Genomic DNA, 13,250 nt, shown 5'->3' with positions numbered 1-13,250 from the left:
ACAAATAGCCTACAAGCCGTCGCTGAAACGTCATCAAGCAATATAATCTCGTTGAAAATATAAGCATGAAAACCCAATTTGTCAAAAAAGAGGACATTTGGGCATTTTTTAGTGTCCTCAGAGGACACAGGGATGAGAGGACAATTCATTTTTTTTGAAAAAAGAGGACAAATCCTCTTAAAAGAGGACGTATGGTAGCCCTAATTTATTGCGTGGTGCAACGATTCTATTGTAGGACGTCGCCCAGGTCCAGACTTCAACAACGCTAAATGATCATTTTAGCATTGTTGCAAGTTTAATTCTATTTACTTGTGCTTTCGTTATTTTTATTTTGTATTTTGGCCTCCAAGCACGCAGATTTGGCCGCCGAGATGGCTGCCGAAAAAAAAACGAGTTTTAAGGCGGAAATGAAAAAACTACAGCACATTTGGTGAAGGCACTATGAAAGTTTTAAAAATCTATATCCATTCCGCTTCATCACTTATTCAGCGGTTTTTCACCCTTCTCCTTTTTCCCAAAAGTAGTTGCGCTTTTTTGTATGACGTCACATCACCTATTGACGTCATTGACCAATAGCAAGGCGATGCTATACTATTACTATCACTTTTATTTGTGCATGAGCATTGAGCAACTAGTAGACATTTCTATTTTGCAGAAACATAATCTGTTAACTTTGAAAGTACTACAATGAAGTGTAAAAACTATAAAAGTAATCACGCTTTAGAAATTTTGTCAATGTTGAATAATGACAGAAACAAAATGAAAGACTTTTGTGATGTCACTTTAACTGCTGGATCTGATCAGTTTGCTGGACACAAATGTATCCTTGGAGTGTTCTCAACATTTTTCTCTAAAATGTTTACCATAGAAATGAGGGAAAAGTATGAAAACAAAGGAAATGTCCAAGAAGTAAATGAAGAGACACTTGAAGCTGTTTTAAACTTTATTTATACATGTGACATCACTATCACAAATGAGAATGTGTACAACTTAATCGAAGCAGCTAATTACATGGAGATTCCCTACTTAAAAGAATTCTGTGTGGATTTTTTACTTGACGAAACTGATGTTGCAAACTGTCTACATATTCGATCATACTCAAAGTTGTATAATCTTGACAAACTTATAAAAAAAGCAGATTTTGTGATTGTAAACAACTTTAAAAGTTTAATCAAGGAAAAGGAATTCATGGAACTGAAATTCAAAGACTTTAAAGAAATACTTGAAATGGAAGGTCAACAGATAACATCTGAGGAAAATGTTTTCTATGGAATGATTGAATGGATCAAACATGATGTCGATGCACGTAAGCAACACTTGACTGAGCTTTTCAGTTTATTGAAACTTGAAAAATTATCTGGAGATTTCTTACAAGATGTTGTCAGCCAAGAAGAATTGATTATGAATTGTCTCGAATGCACCAAAATCATTGTTCGGTTAACTGTTTCCCTAATTCGAGTTCAACAAAATATTCAACAAGGTATTGTGCAGCAACAGAAGAAAAAAAAATGCTTCATTGCATTGGCTGGAAAGCAAATGTGGAAATATGATGTCGTGAAGAAAGATAAACATAATCTTCCAAACACGTTATTTGATCACTGTAGGGGATCAGCTGTTGTTTACAAAAATAAAGTTTACATCCTGAATGGAGAAAACACAGATACCATGGAAAGATTTGACTTGGACAACCAGTCATCAGGTTTGAAGCAATTAGCTTCTACAAATGTGAGGAAAGGTAATAGTGCTTCTGCTGTTTTTGATGGTTGCATTTACAATTGTGGTGGATTGGATGTCCAAGTTAGTCTCCTATCTGGTCAACGTTACAACATTGACAAGAACAGATGGAACAGGATTCCTGACATGCATAAAGGACGTTGTAACTTTGCCTTGGTTTCTACCAGCGGAGGAATATATGCAATCGGTGGCTATGACAATGGTCATTACCTAAACTCAGTTGAACATCATGATCCTCGCCAAGGTGGTTGGAATATTGTTCATTCAATGAACATTTCAAGGGGTGGTCTTGCAAGTGTTGTTTTGAATGATCAATTATATGCAATAGGAGGGTACAACAACCAAAATGGAGCCCTCAAATCAGTTGAACGGTTTGATCCACGAAACCAAACTTGGAGCAATGTTGGGAAGATGAATTATTCAAGATGGTTGCATGGAGCTTGTGTTTTAAAAGGAAAAGTATACGTCGCTGGAGGACAATCAGATGCAGTGGAAGTTTATGATCCAGAAAGAAATATATGGGAAATTGAAGCAAATATTCCTGAATTTATAAATGTTGAAGTTATTGTTAGTACTTAGTTTGTTATTTTTCACACTTCAACTTTAAATGGTAATTTTGTTCTAAAAAGAGGAACATTAAAGATAATAAATTTATGAACAAATTATTGTAGATATTCATCAGTTTAAAAACTTAAAAATTATTGTTGACAATTAGTTGGTTGGGTTGTGTTACTGTGTAATTAGTCATTTTGTGATAAAACATGTGTCCATGTCATTGTCACAATGCAAATTGCAAAGACTTGAATATGCTACAACTGGTACATATATATGTAGTGCAGTTGACGCTGATGTCTCCTAACTTCTGTTTCTGTTCTCGGTGTTCAGAATAAAAAGTGAAGGATTCTTCATTTAGGATGCGACTGAATGATTAAACATTATATACAAATAAATTTGTGACAACTTACTAACATTGCGACAACTTATGGGATGCTGCAAATCAGAGATGTAACACAAAAAACAGCTGGGAGGAAATGAAGGGACATGTAGTCGTCGAGTCAGCTGCTAGCATTATTTTGGACCTGCAGTTAGGTGTCTTGCGGAGACACAGTCGCATGCTCTGAAAGTGGTGTTGAATCGGCGTCTTTTAAAGTATTGTGCAAGCCCTTTCACCATTTGGTCAATGCCGAAAGCTGTTCAATCTGTGCAAAGAGTTTCAACAATGTTGCGAGGTTAATGGTTTATGTTTCTTGTTAGATGGCAATATTTCAATTCAAATATTTTGTTGTGCTGATTTCTTTCATGCTTTCACTAATCATTATCAATGTTTTAATGACTAGTAGCCCACAATGACAAAGCGCAACTGACCATTGGTGATATAATCACAATATGTTTTTAATGCATAACAGAACAGGCTTCAAGTGTTTTCAATGGATGATGTTAAATCTATTGTTGTGTGACTTTTCTTTAACAAACTAACCTCTCCACCATAGCTTCGAGATATTTTGTATATTTTCCATTGACGTGCTTTGCTATAGATTTGTTGTAAATCACTCAACTCTGTAATTATAGAGGTTACATTTTTTATCATCAACAATAATTATGCTTTGTTGAAACTTTATATGCTTTGATGGCATTAGGATACAACTGAACTTTTAAAGCTAAAATCAGGTTTACTTTCCTATGTTATTAAGTCATTCAAAATTGCACTGTTAACATTAATGCAAAGACTATAGTCTGCCCCGAATAACTTGGTTGGTTAAGCGCTTGCTTTTGTGCATGTTAAAAATGACAATTGATCAAGTAGTGCCAAGTAGACCTTTGAGAGGCTTTCTCATCCCCAATTGTCTAGCTTGATACAAAAGATAACCATGATTATGAACGTTGTACTACCATGTGCTGGTATAATTTATATTGCAGGAGAACTGGTAGGCTAATTTGTTGGACTTATTTCTTCTGGTGAAAAGAAAAATTTAGTCCTTTGCATCATACACATATGGCTTTGAAGAGGATAACTCGAGTAAGTTATGAGTGTGATGTCTAAACTAAAAGTTGTTTTCAACCTAATAATCATGGTAGTGCACTTATATTGCCGCTTTTAGAGCACTGCTTTTCAATCTTTTGTATATCAATGTAGCCTACTTTCCCAGCTGACATCAATATCAAAAAGAAATATGTTGTAGCCACAACCCCACTATAAATTTATCATAATTTGCAATTTTCTTTTTTCAGTGAAGTAGCTTAAGTGAGCTGTGTTATGAAGTATAAACTGTATACATTACAATTAGGCTATTTCCATGCTAATCCTAAGTTTACTCATGGTATTTGCACTTACATGTTAGCAAATAAAGAAAACGGATACTTTTTTTAGTATTATAGTTGAGTAAAAACCTTAGACAACTAAGAGGTTACTGAAACGCAATTTGACACAAAAAAGGTTATTTTTTGTCATCAAAAAAATTGAATGCTGGTCAATTTACTGCAGTGCGGCAGCTTTTCAATGTAAATTATTCTTGGCACTTATCACACACTATTTTTTCTGTTTAATGTGCAGTCTTACTTATTACATCTTTTGGTTGGTGCAGGAATGCCTGTTACAATGTTTTTTTTGATGTTTTTCGAGAAATCTTTGGTGTGTTTTCTATAGATGTCTATCTTTACCTAGGACCTCTTCTGCAAAATCGTCTTCAGATGCTGTGTGACTTACATCTATTTCACTGTTTGAGTCTGATCAAGCTCCAATTCACTTTCACTCTAGGTCAGTTTTTTTTTCAAGGTCTCCAATTCCAATGCTTGCTGAAGCGACACTCTTCTAGCCAATAATTGCTACTTTAACAAAGTACAACCAAAATAAATAACATATTTTGCAAAATAGAAATAATAATTTGGTTACCAATCAGTACCATGGGGTCAATACGACTCCAACAAAAACAAAATGTAAAATTTTCACTTAAAATTCAGCATGTAAAAGTCACTAAAAAGCTATAAGAAATACAGCACAAGAGTAATACACAACATCACATAGTTTGAAATAGAGATGTGTCGATATATCGGTATCGGTGATATCGGTCATTTTTTGAGTATCGGTATCGGCAAAATTTGGCCGATACTGTGGTCGATACTAAACACGTAAAAAAAGGCGTTTGCTGCAGATTTTCTACAGAAGCAAAGATATAATTTTTTTAAAGTAGTAACTAATGTCACATTGATGTAGAAAAATAACAACCTGTTCAAATTTTTGCTACGTCACACTCCCATGACTTCTTGCACGCAAGTTTTAACATTGGTTGCTTAGAGTGATTCTTTCACTTAACACTAGAACGGCCGAAAAAAAGTATATATACCTCCAACGGCCGCTGGTGTCAAAATTGACACTTTTCACAAACACTTTATTTTTCCGCAAAATTAACAGTAAGAGTTCGTTTTATTTTACAGTGATAAAACTATCTGAAGCACTGATTACTTTTGTCACCTATTTGCGCTGTTCATTTGTTGGTTTTAGACAAAAATCATGACGTAGGCTACCAGGTTTTGATCAGTTCGAAGCTTGACTGTATCTGTATCTTGACTCTGTACGATGATCTAAAAATTCAACAGAGCGAAGACATAATTATCATAAAAATAGCACAAAGTTTTCTTATTCAGGAGAAAAAAATCAAACAAACCAACAAACACTTTGCGCAGTGCAGCCTTAGCACTCTGTAACTTTCCAGTCACCATTATCACACTTGCCACTTTTCGACAGTGGCCACAAATGGTAACTGTATTGTTTTTGCAATAATATCCATCACATTTTCAGCGTTTTCTAGATGGTCTTCCCTGCTCTTCTTCTCTCTGCAGTGTCGGCTTTCGTTTCAGCACATGAGCAGTTCTCAAGCTTTCAATCTGGAGGATAAAATCACGTCGGCTGATGTTACTGCCGGAACGTTTTCTAAACATAATCCAAGAGCTCAAAGCTGCAATATCTAGCTTATTTGTCCAAACTGCAAGAGACCATCATTTGCTTGCTGCATGTTGGTGCATTTTCTTGCCATTTGGTCAAACACATCAACTGCTACCTTGTTCTCGCTATAAAAATGGATTACAGAGGGTTTCTTTTTCTCCGTTGCATCGATACTGGGGCTGTCATGCATAGTGGAAAGGACATATGCATTTTTTTACACTGATAGTTTACAAGCATGCAGCTGTTCGTTGAATTGTAGAAGAATTTACTGGAAAATCTTTCTCCTCCACCCTTGGTCATCTCCTTTGTCAGTCCTTTACTGTTAGCTCGAATAGTTCCAACAATGGTTATATTTCTTTCCTGTAGTAAACCAGCAAGATCACCCTAGTAAAGAAGTTAACTGTTGTGACGTTGTATCCGCTTTGTCTGTGTAAATTGGTGGTGATCTTGATCACTACATCCTCGGGGTGAAGCCTTCCATTTCGTTGCTTTCTTTCAATAGTTCCGAGGTACGATAAGTACGGTACAGTATCGCATACGTATTTTGAACGAACCTCGGCTAATACCCAGAATTTCATGCCAAACTTGTCTGGTTTGTTTGACATGAACACGATAAAAGGACATCTGTTTTCCATTGGAAATAGCTGTTCATCGATTGGTAGGCTCCAATCCGGAGTGTAATTGTTGATGCAATTAGCAACAAGTCCTTCCAGTGGCTCTCGAATATGAAACTTATCTGTTCCAAATCGCTGATAGATTTGTGGAAGGTATTTCTAAACTCAGTAGGATGACCTAAAATCAAGCCGAGCGATAGCACACATCAAGCCGCGTGTTAGACAATTACCATGAGAAACGCTATAAGTAATTGGGAAAACTATTGAATTAGTTTTTTTCACACAGAAAATCTTTTATACTTTACTAATCTTTTTAAATTTGTATGAGGTGTCGATTTCGACACCTCGGCCGTTGGAGGTATATCCACACATTGTAGATAACATAAAAAGATTTTTTAGAAAAATAGTACTGAACTATAAAATTTAAGTATAATTGGGAAGCTACTGAAAGTTTGAAAACGTTGCGATAACAATTAAGGCCCAAAATAGTGAACTGAATTTCTAAAAGTGTCGATTTCGACACCTCGGCCGTTCTAGTGTTAAACAAAACGTTTTGTTTCAGCGGTTTTGCGTTGTTCGATTCTTAAGTTGTGTAAGGAGACTCAATTTCTCCAATATTTATTATTTGTGTTTCTTTTTTACTCTCAGCAGAGTATAAAACTTGTAAAAGTTTTTCATCCATACAACGTCATGAATTAAATTATTATATCTCAAATCGGCATAATAACGTGACATCATCTAAACGTAACAGAAATAGCGAAGAGCAAGTATCACTATAAAAAAAAACACAAAAATGCAACGCAAATAGGCAACATCAAAAGACATAGATGTTCTTTGACTTGTCAGCAGCAAGTGGTGATAACTGTGGCTGTGGGAGTTTGTTGCGCAGCCTACTTAGCCTACTCTGACATTGTTTAAGCTTGATGAGTTTATTACAACGAAAGGTGGAAATTAAATCACAAACTGATAGAACCAGCTTACTAAAAATAACCAAGTTACATGGTTTTTTTAAACGTTTAGCAACGTAAAAACGATGCAAAATTATACATTTTTGCTACTTTAGTAGTCTTGGCCTGGCAAAAGCTTCTCAACCAAACGACAAGCGCCCTTAGGGAAAGAACCTTGGACATACTAGTATCCAATTGAACGAACCCGAACCATCAGATGTTAGGTTGTCCGTCCAATTGTGGCCATTTCAGCATTCAGCCAGAGAGTTGATTATTACTTTAAACTTTTTTTGGTAATTACACAACAAACAAGAGTAATAGCAGTGGTGGGAAGCTGCATTTTTCCTTTGTTCTGAGAAACGCAACCTTGATGACGTCATGAACAGCGTAGCGTCTGATTGGTTGATGGTTCGTGGTTCAATGGGATATCAGTACGGTATGTTAAAGTGCCTACTGCCCTTAGGTTGCATATTACTTGTCGAATAGTTTTTGTACGACTACACAAATGACTTGGTTTACATTTTACATCTTATTATCAATTATGATTGCCTATTTGGAGAGTTGCGCAAACCCTGTATTAATTTTTAAGAAACCCCAATTATGATATCATGTTTCTTCCCTTATACCCCAGTTCTCAATCACGGTGGCCTTTCATTACTAAAACCTACTATATTACGACACAACATTGAGTTGGGATTGGATTCTTGAATCTTCAAGTGCCAAGGACTTCCAAATCCGTTCATTGTCACTCATAATGACGTAATGATGCCTCCTTTGGCACCTAATGTTGCCCATTTGAATTTCCCCTTGCTGCTTTATAAATTTCCAAATTTGGTTGGTTTTGTGGTGTATTTTGGAATTTATTTATTGTAAGCGCCAAACTTGAACACAACTAATTTTGAATTTAGGGGATTTTTTTGGTTTTAGACTAATTTGTCACTGTGTCAGTCGCGGTGGTGCCACGGCTTGTGTTTTAGCACAAGATCTTGTGGGTTTTACTTTTGATCTTGTGCTTTAAGTTTTACCTTATTTGCATAAACCTATTAAAAAAAACTTTGCCATGCCAATTCAAAGCTTTTTTTAATAGTTTTATGTAAATAAGGTAAAACTTAGCATTTGATATAATTACTTGCAAATACCAAAATTGCTTCTTTTTGTAACACTAAAGTATCGGCCAAAATATCGGTATCGGCCTAAAAAAGTGATATCGGTATCGGCCAAAATATTGGTATCGGTACATCTCTAGTTTGAAAGACATGGCATATTATATGCGCCTGGGGCCATATTGACCCCATGGTACCACTGCAGGGTTAAATCTTCAACTACCAAGCGTAATCTTAGATACAGCAAAAACTCTAATAAAAAGTACACATTATGTACTGCTTATATTGTGTTTTAAATTAAAAATGATGCAGACAAAATGGTATTATAGTTACTTACATGTATTACATACAACATAATCACAGGCTGCAATATGACTCCACATTTTATAGTGCTGCAATGTGTGCATTTTGTGTCAAAAATGCAAGACTTTTTATATAAAACGTGACTAGTGGAGCGCATTTACCTATAGTTGCTAAATTGGTGTAGTAACTTTTGGGCTATTGTGATTTATGAGTCTTTTAATATCTGTTGTTACAACAATGCCATGTTTTATATGTGTGTTTTATCACCGCAGATTAGATCGTGTATCACTCAATTTATTGAAGTTTGTGAAATTTTTATGCAGGAATTGCAGGACATTAACAGAGATCCACCTGCTCAATGCAGTGCTGGTCCAGTCGGTGATGACAGTATGTGTATTTTAATCATTTTGTCATTTGAAGTTGCAGCTAGTTCGATAACACAGATCAACAGAAACAGTTTGGTGCCTAGAATGTTAAGACATTTAAAGCAAAGATTTTTAGAGTTCTAGTGTAATGTGCTGTCACCTTATTTGTGACATTTTTAGTTTAGAAACTAGTTACACTCGTTTATTTTTGCTGCATCATTTTGTAGACACCTGAATTCTATTGTCAATGTCAAACCTATCCAGTATCCACAGAATTGTACACTTTAGGTCTATCTTTGTTTCACAGCTATATAGATGTTATATAACGTTTGATGTTTTATTTTTAGTGTTTCACTGGCAAGCATCAATTCTTGGCCCAGTAAGTTTGCAATTACGCAATATTAATAAAGTATTTTGGTTTACTGCAAAACATAGTGTTTTTTGTTACACACAAAAGATTTGGCTGGCATACATAATCAGGGACGCCGGAAGCGAGGGGGCAGGGGGGGTGGAAGCCCTTTTAAGATTTTTCTGTGGGTAGGGGGGCAGGGGGGCAATGGTGCCCTTTTAAGATCATGTAAGCCACTGCACATTTTACAATACGATGTAACAATTTCAGCTATTTGCTTTTAGCCTAATTATAATCTTTCATTTCTGCCTCAAAATAATATTTACGACACAAAATTCTGTATCACAGTAGGTAATTAGCCTACATCATCATAACATAGCATGATGCCCTCCCGTGCCATTGTTCTTTGTATACCGGACACTTGTATCATTACTCGATAATGAGCTGATGGATGAGCATTATTGCTATATATCTTATCTTAAAACTTAAAAAAAAAATTAGCTTTTCAGCAACAAAAGTGCCCTTTTTTCATAATCCTGCCCCCCCCCCCCCCCCCCAGTCAAAAACCGTTCTGGCGCACCTGTACATAATATGTTGACTTACTAGAAGTAGGCTACAGTCTTTTGAATGGACAAGAACATTCAGCTGCTGTATCTACTCATTTGTCGTCAAAACAACATAATATGCTTTACAAATGCATATATTGTAATCTTTGAAATGTTTGGTAGAAAATTTAAATCGTTTTTGTTTTGTCAATTTTTGTTCAAAATATGTCAAAAGTCTTCAAATAGTGATTCGCTATTACAAGGTTGGGAAACTTTTTTTTTCAATTTTTTTAATCATGTCATCACTTCAAAATGGCATCGTGCTAACTCGCGTCTCTGGATGCCAGGAGGTACATTTCCAGCTAACCATGGCCAGATTCTTGCAAAACAATTTTAGCAATCGGACATCAAGTGGTGGGTCGACTGATTTTAGTTTATAAGATTATGTTTCTTTTTTTAGACAGATAGTCCCTACCAAGGTGGAGTCTTCTTTTTAACTATTCATTTTCCGACCGATTATCCTTTTAAACCTCCAAGGGTAAGTAGAGCTGTGATATGATTGCAATTTTTATAGTAAACAACAAAATGTTTGTGATGTCGGTTGCCAGGTGGTAAGGGCGTCATCTAAGATCATCGGGTCAACACTGCGCATGTGCAGTTTGGCAGGACAATGGACCGAGAAATCGGAGTTTCGATTTTGCATTTTCTTGATTATATACTTGAACGCCAAGGCCAAGTCTGAATGCAATTGATGAATTCCTGTTTTGTATCTTCAAAGCAGCCCACTCGGTCTTGTTTTTTTTTTTTTAGTTTTACGCGTCAGCAGAAATGTACCCATATACGGTGTTTGATACAGTAGAGTAAGTCGAGTACGCTGCTTTGAGATGAATATGCAAACCGAGAATTTCTATATTTTTCTAAAAGACAGTTTGTAAGCTATTTTGCTTGTTTTCGAACGGATCCTAAAGTTGGTGGATGTTGAACCCGCCCAATCTTAAAATAATGAATGGTTTACTTTTTTTCTGTCAAGGTCGCTTTCACCACTAGAATCTATCACCCCAATATTAATAGCAACGGCGGTATCTGTTTGGACATATTGCGTTCACAATGGTCTCCTGCTTTAACTGTTTCTAAAGGTATGTTGTGATTCATGCCATGTTCCCACCAACCAATGAGTATTATTTTAAAAAATAGCAAAGAGTACTACACTGAATTGCTAAACTCAAATCTTTGACGTGATTTTAAAAAGAAGCAATAGTTTCTCTGAAATACTTAGATTTGAATTCGGAAACCATCAATTTGGCGTGTACCATAACTTGACATCAGCACACTTGTGATAGTGAAGAAACAAAACAGAACCAGTAAAAATTCTGATTTATTTTGTGATTGATTTGTGAAAGTTGCATTAGCGTTGGTAACACAAGCTTATTGACATTACCTCTGAATAATCGGGAACCAAAGATTTTTGAATGATTTCAATGACCACCAAAATTATTTAGCGATTTCCAAACCGGGTTTAATTATAAGTATGACATTGCATCAATGTGAATCTTCTTTCTAGTTCTTCTTTCTGTATGTTCGCTGCTGACGGATCCTAACCCAGATGATCCTCTGGTGCCGGATATAGCACGAATTTTTAAAACGGACAAGTCCAAGTACAACAAAAGTGCAAAAGAGTGGACAAAAAGGTACGCCACCAGCTGATGGCGATGGGATCCGTCCTCCCCTTCCGTTTTCGTTCCAGATTTTACCGCTTTTAAATTCATTGAACACTATTGAAATCACACAAAGCAGTGTATCGTACTTTCACTTTGTTCATTTTGGTGTGCTATAACAGTAGCGTGAAAACTTTGAATTCGTAGCCTATCAACTTTTTTCATATTCCAAAATAAGTTGGCTACTAATTCTTTTTGTAACTTTCCATGTTTCGTGACCAATTTTCGACGTTAGTTTGTCGCAACATAGCTATTGTATTTGTGAAAAAATAATAATCCAAATTCATTAATAGTAACACTGGTCAACAGCAAGTTTTAATCGGAGACCCGATTAGGTGATTTTTGAAGAGGTTTGGACGCTGATTCCGAAAATGTCCTTATTTTTCCCCCCAGCACACCGGGCTTTTGAGATAATTGAATTTTTGTTGTTCAAATTCGACCTACAGCGACGCAATTTGACATATATATATATATACGTTAAAAAATACAATTTTGACCTCATGATTGCACAAAGCTGATTTCACAATGCATTGTGACTACTAGTTTCATTTTAGAAACGTTTTTTTAATTGTTTTGAAATAATTCAAAACCTGATTCAAATGTTTTCAAAACCTGATGTGCTAAAGAAAAAACGAGCGCGGATTTGGAATCAGCGCCTAAAATTCATTTGGAAAAGTTAAATTAGAAAATTATTGAAAAATTTCATCTCTGATAAAAAATTTAGTCAAAATTTTGTTGACTAGTGTTATTTAGAAAGTTTTGCAAAACCATTATAAATCTGATAAATACAGCTAAAGGTAAAAGGTTGACTTTACCTTTGATCCGCTCTTCCAAATAGCTTGTGCAGCCCGGTTTGGTCACGTATTAAATATTTCTTGCTCAGCTTTATTATTGTTCATTGCACAGTATTTAGTATATGGCTGGTTATAACTCTAATCATATCAGTTACGGAGTTTTAGATCGTCACGATCTGTTTGCTCACAGAATTCTTTCGCTGGTTAATTATGTTGCGCACGGACACCTGGTTCGATGCACACGAATAATAAAAACACCAAATGTATCAGTATTGATTTGCGTTCGGTTTAGGGAACGTTCAAATATTACGTAACGCTTTTTTTTCCGAATTTTTGACCCCCTCCCCCATGTAACGCCAACGTAACGCTTTTTTCAATCCCCCCCTCCTCCATGTAACGCTTTTTCACTACGAATTCAGCACAAAAAACTACCATTCCGTACTCGAAAGCGTTACGTAACGTTTTTCTTGAACCCCCTCCCCCCCCGATGTGACGCTAACGTAACGCTTTGCATAAACCCCCCTCCCCATCGAAGGCGTTACGTAATATTTGAACGTTCCCTTACGACCACCTTACAGCGGACATAGCCTATAGGCCTACATAGAATAAAACATGTCAGATACGGTATTTGTGTCATGAATAATTTGTTCCATATGGCTTGTTCTTTGCGGAGTTGCGAAAAATATATTAGACATTGGCTAAAACTTCAACTTTCCAAAAACTTATTGGATTAATTCAGCGGAGGGTTAGTCCACTTAGTTTGACCAGAAGCAAAGACCAACAACACGGACTGGAGCTAGACAGCGGCTTTCTATGAGTAGGCCTATTAATTTTGAGCTTC

At 36.0% G+C, this 13,250-nt stretch overlaps 2 protein-coding genes across 2 annotated transcripts; both read left to right on the top strand.

The window, feature by feature from the left end:
* Positions 1-675: 675 nt before the first annotated feature.
* Positions 676-2,501, top strand: LOC145776716 (kelch-like protein 12). Its single transcript, XM_082587942.1, has one exon. It carries the CDS (start codon positions 688-690, stop codon positions 2,311-2,313), a length of 1,626 nt encoding a protein of 541 aa, XP_082444068.1. The 5' UTR covers positions 676-687; the 3' UTR covers positions 2,314-2,501.
* Positions 2,502-2,650: 149 nt separating this feature from the next.
* On the top strand, positions 2,651-13,107 carry LOC145777776 (ubiquitin-conjugating enzyme E2-17 kDa-like). Its single transcript, XM_082589223.1, has 7 exons — positions 2,651-2,963; positions 3,652-3,751; positions 8,965-9,028; positions 9,354-9,385; positions 10,361-10,438; positions 10,931-11,036; positions 11,462-13,107. Exons 2-7 carry the CDS (start codon positions 3,728-3,730, stop codon positions 11,602-11,604), a joined length of 447 nt encoding a protein of 148 aa, XP_082445349.1. The 5' UTR covers positions 2,651-2,963; positions 3,652-3,727; the 3' UTR covers positions 11,605-13,107.
* Positions 13,108-13,250: the final 143 nt, after the last annotated feature.

Source organism: Aplidium turbinatum, chromosome 9 (genome assembly GCF_918807975.1).
Source record: "Aplidium turbinatum chromosome 9, kaAplTurb1.1, whole genome shotgun sequence".
In the NCBI taxonomy this organism is placed as follows: Eukaryota; Metazoa; Chordata; class Ascidiacea; order Aplousobranchia; family Polyclinidae; genus Aplidium; species Aplidium turbinatum.
Note: the sequence above shows the minus strand (reverse complement) of the source record. Positions and strands in the feature narration are given on the sequence as shown.

Coding starts and splice junctions, on each gene's coding strand:
- LOC145776716 (XM_082587942.1), top strand. CDS start 688: ATGAAGTGTAAAAACTATAAAAGTAATCACGCTTTAGAAATTTTGTCA.
- LOC145777776 (XM_082589223.1), top strand. CDS start 3,728: ATGGCTTTGAAGAGGATAACTCGA. Junction 9,029..9,353: donor TGGTCCAGTCGGTGATGACA/GTATGTGTATTT, acceptor TTTTATTTTTAG/TGTTTCACTGGCAAGCATCA. Junction 9,386..10,360: donor AAGCATCAATTCTTGGCCCA/GTAAGTTTGCAA, acceptor TTCTTTTTTTAG/ACAGATAGTCCCTACCAAGG.